General features: G+C 40.2%; 1 protein-coding gene across 7 annotated transcripts in view; it reads left to right on the top strand.

Moving 5' to 3' along the window:
* The window catches only part of RALGAPA2 (Ral GTPase activating protein catalytic subunit alpha 2), a 324,755-nt gene that overhangs the window by 105,818 nt on the left and 196,735 nt on the right, over positions 1 to 22,202 (top strand). For 5 of the 7 annotated variants that reach the window (XM_019826890.3, XM_045053931.1, XM_019826892.3 and 2 more), the window contains exons 13-17: positions 71 to 219; positions 4,286 to 4,397; positions 10,716 to 10,953; positions 13,384 to 13,548; positions 17,349 to 17,489. In XM_019826890.3, the coding sequence (XP_019682449.3) occupies positions 71 to 219; positions 4,286 to 4,397; positions 10,716 to 10,953; positions 13,384 to 13,548; positions 17,349 to 17,489 (805 nt within the window). The remainder of the gene's footprint in view (positions 1 to 70; positions 220 to 4,285; positions 4,398 to 10,715; positions 10,954 to 13,383; positions 13,549 to 17,348; positions 17,490 to 22,202) is intronic. The other 2 variants (XM_006929996.5, XM_045053932.1) reach the window with 1 other exon arrangement.

Raw genomic sequence — 22,202 nt, 5'->3', positions numbered from 1 at the left:
CTTTAAGAAAAATTTGTTCAGATTCATATGTTTAATTACACTTTCTAATGTAAAATTTGTTGATTTCAAGGTATTTTTGACAAATGCTGCAAATGTCTTTTTGCTGGAACCATGTGCTGAGGTTCCCATGCTCTTGAAAGAACAAGTCGATGCCTGTAAAGCTGTTTTGATTATTTTTAGGCGTATGATAATGGAGCTTACAATGAATAAAAAGACATGGTAAGTTTATTTCAAATTAATATTGTAAAACAGATGTTTTTGTTTTTCAAAATAATAATTAAAATGTTAAGACCTCCATTTATTAAATGGCTTTACAAAGTTGACAATAAGATGATAGTCTTTGGTTACAGTTTCTGTGAATTATGAAGAAGGTAAGTATCCAGTACTTTGATAGTTTATTTCTATTATTGGTTTTAAAAATATTCCTGAATTAAAAGTAGTCATATTACTTAATAGTAGATTTTTCCATTTTAAACTGTCATTAGACTGTTTTGTGGAGAAACAATATAACTGGTGTTTTATAAAAACATTTTTTGTAAGCCTAGGAAAGGTTGTTAATTGCTCTGAAATGTTGTTAACTTATTTTTATTGCTTCAAATTTGAAGTTTTAAACTCACTTTGGAAAAACAATTATTTTAAATGACAGCTTGTCAGAATGAGTAAATAAATAATGCAGTCAGAAATACAGTGGCGTCATGAAAATGTGCGTATGTGAAGTGTTTTCATTTTCATCCTTTGTTTTTGTTTGGTGTCTGTGTGTTTATAATGTCCCTAAAAGCATTGCCTGTTTTAAAAACAGTGCCTTAGGTTTTTCCCAGGCCCTTGTCCCACAGTGAATGTATCACCCCAGCTTAGGAGGGGGTTTCAGAGTCCCCTTTCTTCATGTCTCTTAGTTCTGGTTGTAAAATGTCTCTCCAATCTGTCCTTTGCGTGTTCCTCCCCTCCAGCCCTGCCCAGGAGCAGCCTGGCTGTGGTCAGTGTCACTGTCAGTGACTTTTGGCTTCTGCGCTCAGTCCACGGAGGCCACTGCAGACCCGCCCTGGTGCCCACTTCCCTCATGGAAATCCTCAGTGGGCCCTGTGACCAAGCCTGTCTGATGCTTTTTCTGGGTGGCCTTGAGTCAGTGCCAGGGGTACTTTGGAAAGGTCTGTGTGCAGTTGGTGGAAAGCATAGAAATGAGGACTGAGCTGACAGGGGTCTCTAGGGCTGCAGAGTCCAGTCCTTTTCTTTCTCAGTGAGGGAAGGGTGGGCCTAGAGAAATCCCATCATGCAGAAGGTTCACTAATACAGAGACCATGGGAATCAAAATGATTATTTCAAGGCATAAATTCCAGTGTCCTCAAGAAGCAGTTGTTAGAGCTGGAAATACTACTGTGATGAACAGTATGACTTAAAGTTAAATGCTGTGTCAGTAACATTGAGAGTAATGAGAAATGCTGGTATGCTGTCAACAGAACCATCTGCTCCTCGATAGCACAGTTACAGCAATAGTATTTTTGATGGCTTTTTTTTTCTTTGAAAATGATGAGTTCAGTATATCTTAGTACCAGTAGTATTTTGATTGTCTTGATAAATTTTTTTTGGTGGAAATTCTGAGATAAAGTTAAGCAATTCTTCTCTGATCTTTAATAATTCAGAAATTTTCAGGTTAAAGTGTTAAAAAAAACCCCAATTTATAGAAATAGATGAAAATACCAAAAAATAATCAGTAGAACATAAAAAGAAGTGTGACCTGTTTCCCCAGCAGATTTCCTTATGTATTTTAGTGCCAGACAATGCCTGAATTCCCTTCCTCCCTTCTTTCATCCAGTAAATAACTACTAAGGTTCTGCTGTGAGGACGTAGGGCAAACTGAACAGACAGTGTTCCTGCCCTTGTGAGGTTTCTGTCCTCAGACTGAGAGACATAATGAACAAAGAAGCAATTTCAGTGGTATTAAGCACTAAGAACAGTGAAGCTGGCCAAGGGGACGGAGTGGAGGGTGGGGGAGTGTTTTTCACCAGGTGCCTGGGAAGGCCTAAATGAGCAGTGCCCTGAGGGAAGGGAGGGATGAGCCACTGGGATTTCTGAGGGAAGGGCTCCCTAAGGAAGGAACAGCAGGTTGAAAGTGTGGTGTCTTGTAGGCCAGTGTGGTGGAACAGAGAAAGGAGAGGGAGAGTGGGAGGGGGTGTGATGGGGGCCAGCCACAGCCAGGTTGTGGGGCCAGGAGGAACCCTGGCTACCCCTCTATGTATATAAGGGTACGACACAATCCAGTTTATGTTTCCAGAAGATTTCTCTGACTTCCTCTGGAGAAGAGAATGCGGTGGGGCACAAAATTTGTGGCCATAGCTGCTGGCAGCTTAGACTAGGGTTGTAGCCAGGGAAGTGCCAAGAAGTGGAAGTGACAGTGAGCAGTGTTGTGTGAATGGGTAACAGTACCACATGTGTGAGAAGATGGGGACGAAGTAAGTCCTAAAGAGCGCAGGAAACCCTATTTATTCTTCAGGGCAGGGACAGCGCACACGCATGATTTCACATGCTTCCAGGGAAGTTTTACTTTGAGGAGGAGAGACCAAAAGTCAGTGTTTCACAAAATACAAAAAAAAACAAAAAAACAAAAAAACAAAAAAACAAACAAAAAAAAAACAAACCCAAACTGAAAACTGTCAAAACTGTTAGGAAATGTTTTTTCCAAACTGGAGACAATTTTTTTCACCCTCATTTTCTTCCAGAAGACTCTGTGTGGGAATTTCATGGCTTGCCAGGTTTTCATGGGTTCAGAAATTAAATTAACCCTGTGTCTTTGTCAGTCATTGCTTTGGTCAGATTTGCATTTTTTTGATACCAGTTCCCATGACTGAGGTTTTATTTGAAAATTATGTCTCTTGTTCTCTTCATGTTCATAGGATGGATATGTAACCATTCGTGTGGAAAGGATTGTTTTTTGTTGTCTTAAGCATCGCATAAATGTGAGCAGGCAGGGGTGACACCAGGGCCTGTGACAGGGGCCTGGGTACCCTGAATATGGTGAGGGACATGCTGCCCCCAGCTCTGCACCATTTCTTCCCTCATTCTCCTCTAAGCTGTCTACTCCACACACATGTGCCCAAGATCTCCCATGGCTTGCCAGCTCTTCTTATTCCATCTAGAACCCGTAGACAGCATGCAGCAGAGGCAAATACTAGAGCAGAGTTATGAATGTATACCAATGGATAACCCTGGGACGAAAACCAAATGGTCAGCTACAAATAAGTCAGGAAACCCTTAGAGGTCATTGTACCATGAAAAGCTTAATGAGATTCAATGTCATGTTAAGGGAAAATACTGTCTCCATATGTGGGGTATGCAAAAAGTATAAAGTAACTATGATTTGGAGATCCGTTCATTTGACCTAGACTAGATTACTTTGTCCAGTTCCTGATTTTATCACTAAAGAGCATGTAGACCAAGGAGAAAGTTATAAAGGTGAACAGGCAGTTAGTGTATAAGACCTCGATGGAGAAGTTAAAACGGGTGATTCCCCTCAGAACAAAAGGACCTCCCTTATATACAAAAGATACAGTGTTCTTGGTTTGTAGACAATTGAAGAAAAGAAAAAGTGAGCAAACACTCTAATATGAAGAGTGTAACTTAGCTGTGAGAAAGAAAAATACCTTTTGGCTGTTCTGAAGAACTTATTGCTGTTACCCTAATTAGCGGTGTTATTTGGTGTCTTCATGCCCTGTGTTGCAGACTTAGCATCTTCCAGGCACAAAGCTCCATGCCTCATAGTGAACAACAGTGAGCTTTCCAAACCCCCCTACCTGTGAGTTCCTCTGGAGTTTAGTCATAGTATGATACTGACTGCATATCTCCCCAGAATGAGGACCAGAATGTCCATTTTATTTCCTACCACAAAGATAGATATGGAGACCTCACAGGTTAAGTAAAAGAATGGATGGGAAAACTTAAGGGTGCTGCGTAAGTTCACATGGGCATAGCTATTCACTGAACACCTTTAACAGACTGGTGTAGTTGGAGAGACAGTCTTGCCTTCCTGTCTGAAGGGGATAAAATCAGGCTAGGAGGATACCTGTTTTATCCTGCCAATCAATGTGGGCACAGGATTTTTAGAACTGTTGTAACATAAGGTGGTTTATTTTGATAAAATATGGTATTCGTTATATAGTTGGCATTCAGATTGTTAATACTTCTACTCTGATTACCGATGTTGCTGAATTCTTAAGAGAATTTCTTGTACCTATAAATGAAAGTGCTTTGGAGACATGATTAATAATATGAGCTTTTATTTTGGGTGGCCCAGGGAACAGATGTTGCAAATACTACTCAGGATAACAGAAGCTGTCATGCAGAAGCCAAAGGATAAACAAATAAAGGACTTGTTTGCCCAGAGCTTGGCAGGGTTACTGTTTAGGGTAAGTCTTCTTTATTAAAACACTGCAAATGTAAGAAATGAATCATATTTTACAGCAAAATAATTTTAATCATTGAAAATTTTAAGAGTAACATTAAACTAAACTTCTAGAAATTTTCCTTCTTAGCTTTGTCTTGAAGGTTGTAATCTATTTTTTACAATTAGAACTAGGTTTCTTTTAGGCCTTCCCACCTGTCTGCCATCTACTTCTTTTGATTTGTTGAGGTTGGTAGAAATTAGGAAGATAACAAAGAGCTGATGTCCTTGGTCGAGGGCCAGGTAGATTTGAGGAAGTAAAGGGTAAATGGAAGCATGGGAATGGGGTAAGGTCAGGGAGTGAGTGGTTCAGGCTAGACATAAAACTGTGAGAGCTGTTGGTATGTTGGGCTATGTGTTTAAAGTCACAGGACTGGGTAGGGTCACCATGGAGAGAATAGGTGTCCTAGAGAGGAAAGAGCCATCCATCTCCATGATTAGTGGAGGAGAGGAGGCAGCCGAAGATGCTGAGAAAGGGTGGCCATGGAGCTGGGAGGGAAACTAGCAGAGTATGTGTCTGGATGCCTGGAGATAAGTATTGAGTAAGAGGAGAATGACCAGTTCACCATTGGTTTTGACAAGATATTGGTGGTTGTAAATGTTCTAGGGGAATGAGGCCCACTTAGAGTGGATGGAGGAGAAAATGGGACCTGGGCAATAGAGGTAGCAAGTATAGTCAGGACTTTGCAGAGGTGGAAGGGAGGAGGAAAAGGAGAGCCAGCTGAGTGGGCAGCATACATGGAGGACAAGGTTTAAGGTGTGTGATTTTGAAGTCTGTTTGCTTGCCAGTGGGCATGGTCCAGTGAGGACAGCCTTGGAGGGAGAGAGAGGAGAACTACAGAAGTGAAGTTCTGAATGAGGTGAACAGGGCCTTAGGTGGGAGCAGAGAGCCAAGGAGATGGGTGTTTCTTACATCTCACAGGGTGAGAAGGGTCAAGAATGCGAGTAGTCTGACATCATCCTCAGGGGAAGAAAAGAGGCAGATGATGAACTAATTGCATAGGAAATGGAAGTTTTAAAGGTCCTGAGGGTGGTAGACTATTGCAACATTGCTTTAGAAAGCACTAGTATTTATGGGATGCTCAGAATTTATGAAGTATTTCTGAAAGAGAACAGTGTGAAAAGACTGGAAAACTGTGATGTTCTATATACATAAAGGCATTCATACATTAGATGGGCCTGCTTTGAATAATTTGGTAGGAGATAGCATTGTGGATCATGAGCTGGAAGTGATAGCTGCAGGGAGGAGAAGTCAACCTCCCTCCTCCGTTGACTCGAAGGTGGATTTGGAGATGTATACAAAGAGCATATCTAGAAAAAGGTAGGATATGGCGGTGAAGGTGGCACAAAGAGAAACTAGTTCTTTAAATAAAGTTGTGTATTCCTATTGTAACACAGGAGAACCCAACTGTTCATATTAATTTTTAGTAGTTTAATAGGATTGAATGATCTTGGCTTGATGAGAAATACATGAGAGGCTGCAGAAATAATTGGCATGTCGTCACTTGCCTTCGGAATAGGATAATCACTCTTATTCTGATTGCCTTGCTTAGTTATTGGATACATGAAGTGGGCTACCCATCCTTTTGTGTGTATTCAACCTTGCCTCAGGCATGGTGCAGACCATTTGCTTTGCTGCCCGTCTGGATGTACAAACACTCTGCTCACTTTGCTGTAACTCTCATGGAGAGTTTCACTGTCGGCACCTTCTTCTCGGTCTCCCAGCCCTGATAGGACTGTAGCTGCCAAGTGATGTGGGCTGAAGCCAGGCTTAGGGTAGTGAGTGCTTGGGCCTCATTCCTCACCAGTTGCCTGGCCCTGCATCTATTGGTTGTATTGGAATTGGAGCAAGAGCTTGTCACTGAATTAAGCAAGAATCTATCGTGGAGTTGTACTTTTTGTTTGTTTGATTAGTTTTGATTTGGGAGAAAAATCCCCCTTATTAATGGAGGATCTTGTCAGATCTTGAAAATTAGTTTTAAGTCCATGATTGTTGATTTTGATGACATCATTATTATTTTGGCCATGGATCAGGAAGAATGTTTAAATTAAGAAGCAGCCATAAAAGGGTGCCTGGGTGGCTCAGTCGGTTAAGCGGCCGACTTCGGCTCAGGTCATGATCTCACGGTCCGTGAGTTCAAGCCCTGCGTTGGGCTCTGTGCTGACAGCTCAGAGCCTGGAGCCTGTTTCGGATTCTGTGTCTCCCTCTCTCTGACCCTCCCCCGTTCATGCTCTGTCTCTCTCTGTCTCAAAGATAAATAAACGTTAAAAAAAAAAAATTAAAAAAAAAAGAAGCAGCCATAAAATAGTGGAGAGAAGAAGAGCTTTTTGGAGGTAGACACGGAGTACTGAGCTCTGGTACTTGCTGGCTGTGTGGCCTTAAGCAAATCACTTTGCCTTTCTGAGTCTCGTCCCTAATCTGTCACAGTCAGGAAAGGACAGGGTTGTCCTAAGAATCAGAGCAGGTTCATCTGGGATTTATGATCATCTGTTGACCTCCCAAGCCCTTTGTGGGATCTAAGGGAGGAGAAAAATGTGAAAGGTCTGGACAGTTCTACCAGGCAATGAAGTGGGCATCATCTTAATTCCATTCTAAAATTAAATGTGCCATCAAATTATTATTTGTTCGCTTATGTAGACGTCTACAATTGCCAGATGCTTGATTTTAAAAATTTGAATAAGGAAAGTATTAAAGGGGACAGGAAATTTTGAGTTGCCATTATCCTTTTACCTTTTTCAAACTTTTCCTCTAACATATAGTTTTTTCTCTATCAGTAGATAACTTGGGTTGGCACAGTTCCTTCAAATGAGTTAAGTTTTATTTAGATATTTACCAAATAATGGTGTTTGTCAGAAATGATGTTTTAACCTGTTACCAGTGCTAAACAGGACCTTATGCTTGAAGTTCTCAAAGTATATCAGGAAACTTGGACCATGCTCCTTCTACTAGAAGTAGTATAGTATTTAAAATTACATAGTCCCCCAAGTGTGGTGAGTAGAGAAATGTAACAAGTGGCTGGCCAGGAAATGTATGTAAGAAAAGGAGTGGCTTATGAACACATGTATTTTTTTTTTTACATAGTTTGATAAAACATGAATTTCAGCACTGGAAGAACTTTGGAGATGCTTTTATTCGGCTTTTTGCTTTTTATGAGAAAGAAAATGAGTCCAGAAAAGCCAAGTAAATAGCCCAGGTCACAAATCAAGTTAGTGACAGAACCCAGAGTCTGGGGCTCTGCCTTTCCCTCCTCCTCCTCGAAAAGGGTAACTTATTCAAAGGGCACCCTGCCTTCGTGCACACAGGTGCCACCCCTTAACCCACACACTGTATGTTACTGTTTTGCTCTGGGTTCAGGTGTTGTCAGCAGAGACTTACGATGGGGACGATTCACCAGGTCTGTGTATACATGTTTGTGAGATTTGCTAAGATGAATTTTATAAGCTGTGGGAAGTCACTGTTCTGTGCTTGTTTTATAATTAGTCAATAAAGTGAAGCCAATGCAAGATTCCCAATACAGGGCGTCTTTTACCACACAAAAACTCTGCTTTTAATCTGAAGCTAGTGCTGTAACCAGACGTGAGACTGAGTGCTGGTAACATTGCCAGTTTCTCCTTTTTCCCCTTACTCTGCTAAGATTATCTTTTTGAGCTACTATTTATTAATTTTATTGTGTATATGCGCTTTATGGTAATGCCCTCAAACTCATTTTGAAAAAAGGAGTGTAAAATTGAATAAACAGAAGATGGCATTATAATCATAATAAATAATACTTAATAAAATATTAGTAATAATGAATGATAAAATTATTTATTTTTTCTTTTGCACTGTTCTTAATTTTAAAAAATTCATCCATCTTAGAATCAGATTGTAAGTATGAAAATTTAAAACCTTGTTTTCAATATATTTAATGATTTTAGCTCAACTTTCACATTTTTGCCCCTTTAAAAAGTATGGTAAACATGAATTGAAACACAGAGAAAAGGTACATTGCATCAGGAGTCACTTTAAGTATGATTTTTCAAGTGGTCAAAACAGGCCTGCATAATTACAGACTATTTTTTAGTTCTCAGAGTTTTCCTATGTGTATTTTATTTTTTTTTAAATTTTTTTCTTAATGTTTATTTTTGAGAGAGAGAGAGACAGAGTGTCAGAGCACAAACAGGGGAGGGGCAGAGAGAGAGGGAGACACAGCATCGGAAGCAGGCTCCAGTCTTTGAGCTGTCAGCACAGAGCCTGGTACGGGGCTCGAACCCACGGACCATGAGATCACGACCTGAGCCAAAGTTGGACTGACTTAACCGACTGAGCCACTTACATATCCCCTCTTATGTGTATTTTAAAGAAAAATTTCTGTTTAATTAAAAAGCCAGCTTATCCCTATCCCATGCATAGGACAACCCCCATCAACTGCGGGGGTCTGTCTGCATCCGGGGTGGGCAGAAATATTTGCAGGTTGGCACCTTAACAAGAACATTAAGGTCTGACAATGGATTGAGGAAGTCACACAAACTTTGGGTATAAAGATGCCCTGTAGTAAGATTAAGAAAGCCTTTGGGGCGGGGCGCCTGGGTGGTGCAGTCGGTTAAGCGTCCGACTTCAGCCAGGTCACGATCTCGCGGTCCGTGAGTTCGAGCCCCGCGTCAGGCTCTGGGCTGATGGCTCAGAGCCTGGAGCCTGTTTCTGATTCTGTGTCTCCCTCTCTCTCTGCCCCTCCCCCGTTCATGCTCTGTCTCTCTCTGTCCCAAAAATAAATAAACGTTGAAAAAAAAAATTAAAAAAAAAAAAAAAAAAAAAAAGAAAGCCTTTGGGGCTCACCTGACATGGACTTGGCACTTCTTTCAAGGGAGATGTATTTTGATGTGAATTTTAAAGGGTGTGGAATATCTGGGCAGAGAGAGGGAACTAGGCAATTTCAAGGTGAGGAGATATCCAGAATATGTGCACACTTGTCTGGTGGGGTTGCCCATGTGACCACTTGTAGTGCTGCAGACATAGGCTAGAGGAGGGACATGGAGAACTGAGTAGACGCTCAAGGAAAGTGCTCTAATAGGGGAATGCAGACAATGGTGGGAATGGATGCCACTTACTAGAGGCTGGGTGGGGTGGCAGTCAGGGACACCTTGGAGGAAGTAATGTCCACATTGTGACTTGAAGAATGAGTGGGAGATAAAAAGCCAAAAAAGAAAGGAAGAGAGGAAGGAAAGCTACATGCAAAGGCCAGGAACAGGAGAGACCAGGTCAAGGAACTGGAAGAATCTCAGTGGAAGTGCTGAATTCTTTTTACTATCATGCCTGCAGGTGACTGCAAGTAGAGCTGTCTAGTACCCAGATCGACAAGGTCAGGAAACCAAAGAGGTCTGGGCTAACCATGGAGACTCAGAGGAATTTTACAGGTGGTAACTAGAGCCACAAGAATGGGGACCAGAACCCCAGCAGAGATGGGGTGGCATAGGAAGGGAGAAAGCCAGAGCAGTTGTTGGAATAGGGAGATGAGGAGGTATACATGCAGTGAGTATGGGACATTCTTCCAAGAAGTTTGGCTTTAAATGTTCTAGCTAGAGGGAGGAATCTGGGATCAAGGGAACTTTTTTGTTTATTTTTCGTTTTTAAGATGAGGTAGACTTGGAGAATGTTTGAATGCTGATGGGGAGAAGCCGGGTTACTAGGATAGATTGGAGAAAAAGGAGAGGCAGTGTTCATGGAAACACAAGAGCAAGGAGGCGGTTCAGAGCAGAGGTGGGAACAAGCAGAGAGGAGCAGGAGACTCTCTTCACTTAAAGCCTGGAGGTGGAGGAGAAGCTGGGCAAACACATGGGGCTCGTGGGGCTTGTTTAATGGGTTTTATTTTCTCTTAAATCTGCAGTGAGTTCATCTGCTAGAAAGCAGGGAGGAGTTGGTGGAGCTGGAAGTTTACAAAAAGGATGCTTTGTGAAGAGGATGCTAGAAGTAGCCACTGTAGAGAGTGAGAGAGAGCTGTCCAAGAAGCAGAATAGTTGTAGTACTGAGAGCTTTGTCTTCTTCCCGATTATGGCCAGGACCAGCCGCAGGCACTAGAGGGATTTTCAGTCAGGAGCTTTGTTCTTAATGGTAACTAATTTCTCACGAGCTGAGATCCTGGTTTCAGTTGATCAAATGAATTCTGAGAAACTAAAAGAAAAACAGGATCAAGTGCTTTTTATTGTTTTAAAGCTCATTTTAGTAATAGTTACTTAAAATATTTTGTTAAAAATTCTTCTTCCAAATGAGGACGATTAAAGTGTCTAATTGGCTGGTTGGTTTCAGACGCTCATGGTGGCATGGATCCGAGCAAACCTCTGTGTATACATTTCTCGAGAGCTCTGGGATGACTTTCTTGGCGTGCTGTCCTCCCTCACGGAATGGGAGGAGCTCATAACTGAGTGGGCCAACATCATGGACTCGTTGACAGCAGTGCTCGCAAGAACTGTTTATGGAGTTGAGATGACAAACCTACCTCTGGACAAATTAAGTGAACAAAAGGAAAAGAAGCAGCGAGGCAAAGGTACTTCTACTCTTACAGGGTAACACCCGATGTCGGAGACTGGGGAGGAGTGTGTATTTGTACATGGAGGCAATTAACACATGGAATTTTACAATAAACTGAACCAGCCATGTGGGCAGTATCTTTTCACTGATGGTGTTGGATTGTGTTTCATAGCACGCTGACCTGGTGAAAGGGAGTAGCAGTGGTAGCAACAACAATATAATAATGGCTAGTGCTTGTACACATTATCTGTCTTCACCCTCATGGTAACCTCTGAGGTGGATACTATCATCCCCATGTCACAGACAGAGAAACTGAAGTACAGAGAGTCCATGGTGATGGACTCATTCAAGGTCATGTAGCTAATACGCGAGAAAGCCGGAAATCAAAGCTAGGCAAGTCCATCTCAAGGCACCACACTAAAAGGACTTATTCCACTGCCTGCCTAGGAAAGGCAGAAAGTGGAAAACTTCTGAGTGATTCAGCTAGGAGGCCTTTTGGCTTTGTTGTGTTTCTGGGTAAAAATTGTTTTGAGACCTAGAGTCAGATCAAGGTTGAAAACATCAGCGGTGTTTTCTACTGGGGACAACAATTTGTTGTCATTACTGTCTTAAGGCTGTGACACAGTCCTTGGGTTAATTCACTTGTACTCCAATTTATTATTTAAAGATTTTGAGGCAGTTCATAGAAGCACCTATAATATGAGAGATAAAATACATAAGGTCACAGGGGCAAAATTAAAGGGGGTGGGATTATAGGAGCAGTTGTAAATGCCAGAATGCATGCCAGAGAGCCTCCTCTGCTTGTTGGGGAGGGGTGGCAGGCTTGGATTTGACTCTGATCTTCACAGGGTTACAGCAGAGGATCACAGATTACAAAAGGTGAAAACAGTCCACAGCTTAGGTGATACATAGCTTTTCCTGGTCCTAAGACCTGAGAAGGATTTCTGCTCCAAAGATTCATGAAGTGTATGTTGCTTGCTGTAGTAGACCACAGCTTCAACAATAGCCTTATTATAGATTGTATCAGCTTTTGCTGGGTGACAGATCACCCCAAAACATAGCAGCTTAAAATAACAGTCAGTTGTTTAGATACTGATTTTATGAGTTGTTAGTTTGGGTTCGACTCAGTTGGGCAGTTCTGCTGGATTCACTCCTGTGTTTGTAGTCAGCTAGGCTGTGAAATAATCATGTAGGCAGCTCTAGGGATTGGCCAGCTGTCAGCTGGGGCCGTGGGAGGGACTTGGCCGTATACCTTTCATTGCCCAGCAGGCCAGCTCAGGCTTTTTGTTCAAAGACTTAAGGTTCCAGGAGCAGCAATGGGGCAAGCCCAGATTTTCAAGTGCATTTCAGATCTCTGCTTGCTCAGTTTTGCTACCAAAGTAAGTCATGTGATGAAGCCCAGGGTCGGTGTGGGAGAGGACAGCAAAGGATGTGAATGTGGGGAGCTGTGAGCCAGTTAAGTGATTACTTCACCATACAGACATACAGTTAACGTGACTGATTCTTACATCTTCACTGCAGTCTGTGAGTGGCTGTGTTTATTTATAGGAAGGTAAACACTTCAAAAAACACTCCTGATGGAATGATACAGAACGAATTTAATCATTTAATCAGTGCCCATGGCAAATACTTCTGATTTCTCTCTTATATTGCTTTATTCTAAAAATGGCTTTAAGTATTCACTATGGAAATACTTGCCTTCTAAGCATTGGACTTGTGGAAACAAAATACACTCTCAGGAACCTGGGGGTGAAAACAAACCACAGTTTGTGGCAGCCACCAGCCACATCATACCTGTGCAGAAATCTCTGTCTCATTCTCTTTGCCCCTGTATTTCTTTTGGTACCTTGACTACTCATTTGAAATATTTGACCAGAGCAATATGAGAGGAAAGCAGAGAAGTTGGGTTACAAACTGCAGTATTTTATTGTTTTGGAGGTTTGCTAAAATGGGATTTTGTATTATTCATAGATTTTCACTTGACTCTGATTAGAGTTTACAGACACAAATTTCTCTTGGTAATTTGTGGAGAGGTTAGCATCTCCAGGAGGGAGCATTATTCTAAAGCCAGGATCTCTAATTTTGTGGTTTATAAAAGTAGTTTTTGGAGTGACCGGACAGCAGTGGTATAACTTCATTTGACATTGTTCTTTTACTGAGAAAGTTTTATTCACGGTTTTTTATATTGGAATGAGTACTGTGATGATATTATTGTTATGAGGCTGTTGGAGATGCTTGAAAAATACTTTGGCCACAGGAATTTCTAGATTACTGTTATGTGCAAACCTTCGTACTGAAGTATAAGGAAATGGTACCTAATTATGCAACAAGAGAGTCTGTAATAAATATAGTTGTACTTATGAAATTTGCTGAGCAACACAGGCTGTGCAATGAATGATAATGACTTCAGCCTTTAGATTATTTTTCTCGTCTTATCCTCTATCAGGTTGTGTTCTAGATTCTCAGAAAGGAACCACTGTGGGGAGATCCTTTTCTCTCAGCTGGCGGAGCCACCCAGATGTGACTGAACCAATGCGATCTAGGAGTGCCACCACATCTGGGGCACCAGGAGTTGAGAAGGCAAGAAATATTGTTCGCCAAAAAGCAACCGGTAAACATTTATTTAAATTTTTTCTGTAAGGTCTAGTTGCTATCTAAAATGGATTTATAGGAATAAAATGTTTTAAAGGTTTTAAAATTCCGCTCAGAGTTAAATGGGATGTCTCTGTATCTTTTAATTATCTGTTCTGATACTTTTCAAATCCATTTTTGATACTTATTTCTGAGTCCATTGTGAAAAAGAACTTGAGATGTTAATATTGAGTGAGATATTTGTGCAAAAGAGAGAAAATAAATGTTTTTGTTTGAACCTTAGAGAAAATAGATTCTTAGTAATCACACACTTAGTTGCATTATTGTTGTTGAACATTGGTAATCTTAGTGTGGCAACTGTTCCCACACAGGAAGAGAGAATAATGCAGTTAGTTTTCAGGACTGGAGGGAGACATTTACGTTTTGGGGTTCTTTGGGAAATTGAGCTTTATATGCCTGTTGATGTTGTCCTCCTAGCCTGTTAGAATTAATAAGAACTTGACCAAGAACCCCCAGTTTTTTGGACTTATTTCTTACACTTTTAAAACCAAAAGAGAAATCTTTAAAAAGTAAGCTTGTATCCAGTATTTAATAAGAACAAATAAAACCCCTTCCCTCCAGTGACTCTGAGGCTGTAACTTAGGTTTAAAACAAATTTATCTGCGTTTCCTGTCATTTTTCACATCAGTACTACCACACTGTTCTAATCGATATTCAGCATGCTGACTGCAGAAAGTCACAATATCCTCTGGTCATAAATCAGAGTCATTTACAGTCAACATATTTTACAGTACTTAGTAAAGACTTCATAGAGATGGCTTAGAATCCTGTTGGAGCTTTTACGAAAATACATTGTGCCTTAGCCCTGTCTAATGCTTTTTGCTACAGCATTTGTTGGTAATTATCACCTTACTACATTCACCTCCTGTTCCCCTTCTCCTGCTCTCTCCTTCATCCCCTTCCTTGAGGAGAGACTGTTCCTGGTAACAGGCGACTTTGGGGAAGGCTTACACACTGACTTTCATTCTCATCCCAACTCCTAGAAACTCCTTTCTTTCCTCATTGAATCAGAGCAGAAGTTTGCAACAAAGTGTCATCATTCCTGAACTGCCCAGACTCTGTGCTACCCTTCACGGCCCTTGAACTGTAATGATAATAAAATTAATCATTCAAAACACTATGTAAAACTTTACTTTCACACTTTAATGAGCAGCAAACTATTGTATATTGCATGCTCCTTATTCCCCTACTTGGCCAAAGCACAGCCATAGAAGAAATTGCATTTTAGTTTCTCAGCAGGTGTTTTAGACCAACACTATGGAGGTGGCACCATTATTGTTCTCAATAATCCTCGGTGCATTTATGCTAGTGAGCTTCTGTTTTATCAGTGTTCTTAGGCATCTGGAAACATATGGTATTGCATCAGTAAGAACTCTTACAAAAGTCTGTTTAGACTATGTCGCTTAAAAGTCATAAACCTGGCCTTTAGAGTATTAAAAATTAATAACACTTGGAACCATAACTTTTAAAAAGATAATGAGACAAGAGCTATTGAGTTGGATCAATCTATTATCTTCATGTATCTTGCAATACATATGAATTTCCTGTTTTACTTCACATTTTTATCTTTTTAGTTGCCTGTGAAAACAACGGTCTCTGAAGATTTTATTGTATCATGCTGTTTTATAAAACTAATCTATATAGACTATTAGTGGTTTTACTCAGTTCTGTTATTTTTACATTGTGTAATAACTTGCCTTTCCATCTTTTAAAAAGACCCAGAATACTTTTATGGTAGGTGTTGATAGTGTGGAGGCCACCTTTTAATGTTTATTTATTTTTGAGACAGAGAGAGACAGAGCATGAATGGGGGAGGGTCAGAGAGAGGGAGACACAGAATCCGAAACAGGCTCCAGACTCCGAGCCGTCAGCACAGAGCCTGACACGGGGCTTGAACTCACGGACCGCGAGATCGTGACCTGAGCCGAAGTCGGCCGCTCAACCGACTGAGCCACCCAGGCGCCCCGAGGCCACCTTTTAATGAGAATAGCAGCTCAGGCAGTTTTTGTCACCTTTAGCAGTAAGGTGTTTATCATGGAAGACCCATTTGAAAGTGATTTATTTTTTCTAATCCCAGTACGAGAATAATTTAAGATTATTATATTATAGGGGCGTCTGGGTGGCTCAGTTAAGTGTCCAGCTCTTGACTTTGGCTCATGTCATGGTCTCGCAGTTCTTGGTATGGAGCCCTGTGTTAGGCTTTTGCGCTGACAGCGTGGAGTCTGCTTGGGATCCTCTCTCTCCCTCTCTCTGCCCCTTGCCCCCACTCTCTCTCTTTCAGAATAAATAAATAAACATTAAAGGAAAAGATTATTATAACTTGCCTCAGTGACTACACTTAATCTAGATTAAGAAAATGATTGAGAAAATGTCAGTGATGGTGGCAAGACAGAAATAATAAAATAAGCAATTGCAGAGTAGAGAAAGAACAATTTAACAGAGAAGGAACTAGTTTGCAACTTAAAAGGAACTGGCAAGGAGAGTCTTAAAGAATTATAAAGGAAAACTTTGCTCCTGAGTGTGAATGATGCTAAAATTTTAGGTGTCTAAAATGAGTGATTAAAGCAAGTCAGTTTCCACACAAAGTAATTATTATAATTATAATAATTATAAGTTTTATTATTTCTAAATATCTAGTGATCAGTTTTGGAAAAATACACATTTGGTTCATAAAAGGAAAGCTCTTTCAGACGCCCTCTGACATTGAGAGATGAACACATCTTTTAGGAAATTTGAAGTAAGTCAGTTTGACATTTCGCATGGAAGTCATTTGAAGTATCATCTTACCCATTTGTGAAGAGTGTGCTGTAATCCCATTGCAGGTAGTCCCTGTGGATTCCCTGTGGGAATCAGACCTGGGAATACTGACAGCCGGGGGGGGGGGGGGGGGGGGGGGTGTTGAGGGGGGAGGGGCAAGGAAGTAAAAACTTTGTTTCACCCTCTGCAAATGTGTCATTACCGTTTGTACTTGTATTCCGTGAATGTGAAATAAAGTGATGTAAAAATAATAAAACAAGTCAACCTTTACATTTTAGTTTTAAGGATAAAACTGATCCCACTGATGGTGGTTTCGTATATATGAGGCATATTCTCTTCCTGTGTTTATCTGTTTTCTCAAATGGTCATTTAAATAGTGGTCTGTAGAAAACTTGAGAACATCATAAAGTTCATCCTAAGAAATTATGGATTTAACAAGCATGAAATGTGATATACAAGGATGGGTTTCATGGAGATTTTTGCCTTTTTACCCTCAAATATCAAATCTTTTAATGTTCAACTTGACTTTCATGTGTTTCTGTGCTTTAGGATATTTAATTTACTAAATGATTTGCTTTTGAATACAGTCAGCTCTCAGTAAACCAATTTTTAAATTATTTATTATTTATAGAACAGTTTTAATCTTAGGCTAGATTTTCCCCTCCCTGCCTGTTGTCTTTTTATGTATGTGTCCTTTAGGAAGGGGAAATGGATTATAGTGTCTGCCCAAATAAACAACCCAAATGTGAGTGTGATACAAAGTGATACAGTGTGAGTGTCCATTCTCCCATGTCATCAGAATGACCAAAGGTTGGCTGTATTTAGAGACTACAGTTAAATACTCTACTTTGTACTGACCTCCTTTAAAGTTTAAAAGACCTTTTTTTAAATTTGAAAGAAAGCCCAGAAAAATAGCAATAAGTTAAAAAAGAAAAGAAAAGAAAAGAAGTGAAAGATCCTAATGTGCTTCTGACATAATTGTTACTTTATCTCTCCTGGAAGCTAAGCGAAGCCAGTCTATCAGCAACTGTGTCCACCTCTCTGAGGCTTTGCCTGCCACTAAAAGCGTCCCGCTCCTCCTTCACACCGTGAGCGCTCTCTTACCTGGTCTCTCTTACTCCTCTTGCTCTCACAGGCTGTCAGGTACTGTAACGCTGTCTCATGTGTCCGTCAGTGTCCCTGGGCTTCTCCTGCTTGCCTGTAGGCCTTGCTTCCTTTGTTAATACCCCCCACACTGCGCATGCGTGCCTGGCCATTGCACTTTGCATTTATTTTCGGTGAATATTAATAATTGTTTTTATGCAGTTAAATGTTTAGTAGCCATTAGTCAAGGAAAATTTCTGCAGCACCACTGGTCTTTGCTCTAGGACTTTTTGACCCATAGTTTCTACCAATGATGGGCGCCTTCTATACAATGCCTGCAGCACAAAAGTTTTGCTTGCTGTGCCTCCCCAAAATCGATAAACGGGAAAAATCATGTAGGCAATACCTCCTTGGGATTAATAAATTGTAATCATGTGTAAAGTAATAATGTTTATGTTTATCAGTCACACTGATTATTGATTTGAGTAGAAAAAAAAAGATGCTAAGAAGTGCTAATTTTCAAAACAAGGAAACATTGTTCTTGTGCTCCAGCCAATTAAAATTGAGTTCACCCACTTGTAGTTTGTACACAGTGTATTTTCTGGATTACTAAAACGTTATGGCATCAAAAATGGTGATTTTTGCCATAGACCCCTCAAAAAAAGGGTCTACTGTGCTCTGCAGTGAATAATTAGGCCTATGTCCAGTTACCGTTCAGAGATTCTAAAATGAACTGACTTTTCATGCTAAGAGGGATATGTTTTCATGTTCTTATTTTCAGAAAGATGGCATTGTAAATCAGTATTTATTTACTATCGGAGATAGCCTGAGTGTGGCTTTCTGTAGCACTAAATCATGCCATATTGTATGATAATGTAGTGTAGTAAAGCATAATTAAATCTTACTTCCCCTGATGAGCATGTAAGATGTCATATTATTTAATTCACAGAATATGAAGGAAGAAATTTGTTTCATTGAGACTACGGATTACACTTCTCAGAAAATACTTTTCTCTAGTAGATACCAAAGGTGAAAAGCAATACGAATGGTAACATGATCCCCAGTCAATTAAGTTACTGATGAGCGTCAACTACTTGATAATCTGGTTGTCAAAAAAGTACTACTGCCTAGAGATGATTAATAAAGTATCTAAAATAGTTTTGTTTTCTTTTTGGCTGGTTTATAGCTAATATACACCCAAAAGGCATTCTTTTCATGGTGAAAAGTTTTTGTTCTTCACAGTGCATTTTTTTCCCCATATTGTTTCCTTTGATCAAGGTTTCTACTAGTTTGTCCGGAATATTTTCTCTTAAGAAATCTATTTTTGTTCACAATCTCAGTTTGGAAACCTTTTTCTCATTCACTATTATATTTTAGTTTATTCACATTCTTGATTCACACACACACACACACACACACACACACACACACACACACAGAGTTCCAACAGAAGTTAAATATGATTTAGAACAGTGGTTCTCAACTGGGGATGATTTGGCCCCCCAGGGAACATTTGGTTGTTACAGCTGGGGCGGTGCCTAAACACCGGCCCCTAGTGGGATGCTGCTGAACACATGACAGTGGCTACACAGGATAGCCCCTACCATGAAGAATCGTCGGACCCAAAATATCAGTAGTGTTGAGGTTGAAAGACCCTGATTTGGGGTGAAGCAAAGCAGGCCATGCCAAGTCAGTATTTTCCTGCCTTTGCCATCTTTATTCCTGGTTTTATAGCATGAAGGGTAAAGGGACTTAGCCGTGTAGTGACACTGAGAACAGTCTGCTGTTCCTTGTGTTTTATGTGACAGCTACAGTAGTGAACTCCTCCTTAGTTCACTAAGGAAATGATGCCATTTCCCTTTGGAACTGTCCTATCGAGAGACTAGGCCAGGAACAGTGCATATCAATCCTACTTTAGATTGTGCATTCTCACCGGTTGGCACATGAGAGTATTAAATTTCTGCCCCAATTTAAATCCTAGTGTGTTGGCATATATTGCTTACCTATGGCTAAGTTTAGATATAGGTAGATGTATATCCACCTATACGTAGTATGCAGACACTTTTAATGTTGACTTTCTGGCCACAAGGTCTTTACTATAAAAATGATTGCTAATTTTGTTTTCATTTGTTAACATTTCTTATTTTTGTTTCTTGTCTATATGTAAAAATTGCTTTAATAATCTAAACAATAGAGGATTACTTACCTTCAGCCACGATTATATTTATTCTGGTCCCTTTGGGACTCTATTTGGTGGCAGCAGATTTTGGGGAAAGTAATAACCACCTGTATCCCATTTATGTGAATAGCTACATAAACACACACGTGGGAAGTAGAACTGGCAGTTTGGTGATTTTCCTTCCTCTCCTTTGTGAGAACAATGCTTTCCAGCTGTTTTGCAATTTTAACTGCTTTTATGTTGGGACATTTATCAGTCTGTAGTGCTTATAGGCCATGCTGATGATAGATTTTATTTTTCCTTTAGGGCCATTGTAGTTGTAGCAATTAGAGGTTCAGTGATCTTCTCTCATTCTAAAAGAGACTTAATGGCACCAAACTGAAAGCCTTGTTTGGCTGCTTCTGCCTCTGGTTGTCAGGCTTGCAGGTAGTATCCAATTGTCAGGAAGTGCTTGTTGTCAGGGTCTGGGCTGGTTCACCTTTGGACCTCCTAAGAAACCTCAAGATGTTGAGTTGACTTCTATCTCTTGTGCTTTTTAATAGGCTCAAGTTGGTCTTATGAACAATGCTTTTAAAAAGAAATTAAACTATTCATTTTGCCTTTGCAACCTTGCATGAGGGATAAATGGAACCCAGAATTTTGGTAATTGAAGAATGAGTCTCACTTTATTTAATAAGATTGATTAAGAAAGCCTTAGATTAAAGACTGAGTGAAATTGCTTTGAAAAGTGGTCAGACGTCTGGAATAGAAGTTTCTAAAGACTTTGCACTCTTAATTTAATTTAATCATGTGGATTTTTTTCTCAGTGGGAAAAATGAAGTAATTCTAATTTGATCATTTTCCTGGTGTTTTGAGTGGAGCCTTAGAAAGCAGTGATTTTGTAATGGTACTGTGTAGTTGACACTATCAAGAAGCTAGAAGGTTAGAACTTTTAAAATTTGAGTTATTAGGGTAGCAATGCTTGCGAGACAATGAATGATTTGGTGAATCTGAGATAGAATTTAGCTCTTTGAAGTGATTTGAACAAATTGTGTGGTACTCAAAACAGAGAATGTGTTAGACCTAACCAGAATTTATAATGTAATTTTTATATAACTTAGATTGTTCATGCTTTGAGTATCACATAATCCTGTATCTTGATATTTGCATATCAGTATTAAATGGTCTTAATTTGTTATGAAACAGCAACACTGTGGAACGGGAGCAGTTTTGACATTTGTCCCTTTCTTAACAAATAAAAGGCCAGCAGAGGGAGCTCAAGAGCTGTTTAAGAAAAGAAAAAGTATCAAGAAAATATTTTTGGTATTCATTTGTTCATTTATGCAAGGCATATATTGACTATATACTTAGTGTAAAGTGTGAGAAAGGCCAAGAACTGTACACTTACAAATCAGAAAATTGGATTTTAATTGTGAGATAAGAATTTTAAATTATTTTTCCACACTAGATCACTTAACAGTCAACTAACTATAGGAGTAGCTCGGGGAACCAATAGCATAGCAGTCCTCACAGTATGCTTGACATTATGATTCTCCTCTTTCTTTCCACCCTCATCATGGATGCTCCCATCCTCACCATTTCTGGTGATTTCTGTGGGCTTGGACCTTCTCCATCAGAGAAGTCCCTACCAACAGTTTTACAAAAACAAAGCCTTAAAGCTGCATTAGGCCAGCCTGTTGGGAAGGCACACCAGCTGGTGATGGCAGGCTCTTCGTCCGTCTGTTGTGTTGAGGACCAGTGGGGACACTCGAATTTGGAAACCATGGTGCTGTGACTGTACGGTATCCCACCAGATGGCGATGTTCTTTATCTTTAAAAAGATGCTGCCAGTGTTGGCCTGGCTCTTATTTGTTTCTGCTCCTAGCCCAGAAACCAACATCTACCAGTTTTTGGCATCAAGTTTAAGTGAATAAAAGCCACTCTTCCCACTGTCCATAAAAACTGGCACTTGCCAATCATTTTTAGAGAATTAGGAAGCTCTTGGGCTCCCTCTACTGATATTAGATTAACAAGTAGGTTCATTAATGAATATAAACACTTCCCAGAAGGTTTCAGTATCTTGCATAATTAGAATAAACAATGAACGAAGGCAGCAGGGAGGGTCTGGTCTCATGGTATCATCTGGCTTCTGTTGCCTAATGCTGAGGAGCCTAGAAGCAGACCTGTGAAAAGGGCCTAGTCTAAGCTTGCAGATGTGTGGGGAGATCACAAACATGTACACGTGTCTTGTGTCTCTCTGTGGGAAAATGAACAGTTCTTGGCTATTCAAGAGAAGAGAAGGGCAAAGACAACCGGGAAGAGATGCGGCTTTAGTGGGTCTGTGTGCTCTTGTCTTGCTACCTTGACTGTCTTTTGCTTATGCCCTAAGTTCAGCTTCCCGTCAGTGCCTAAATTTAGACTATGGCCCAGTATTCTGAATTATAAATGAAGGGTCACACAAACTCCATAGTTTTAAAGTCTCATTACGTGTATCAGTGTACTTTAAAATAGAATTTTTGTTTGGATAGTAAAAATAAAGCAGCACCCTTCTCTTGAAGTCCTGTGTGTTACATGTAGAGTAATACATACATGCAACTTGACTAGGGAGAGCCAGC

Source organism: Felis catus, chromosome A3 (genome assembly GCF_018350175.1).
Source record: "Felis catus isolate Fca126 chromosome A3, F.catus_Fca126_mat1.0, whole genome shotgun sequence".
In the NCBI taxonomy this organism is placed as follows: Eukaryota; Metazoa; Chordata; class Mammalia; order Carnivora; family Felidae; genus Felis; species Felis catus.
Note: the sequence above shows the minus strand (reverse complement) of the source record. Positions and strands in the feature narration are given on the sequence as shown.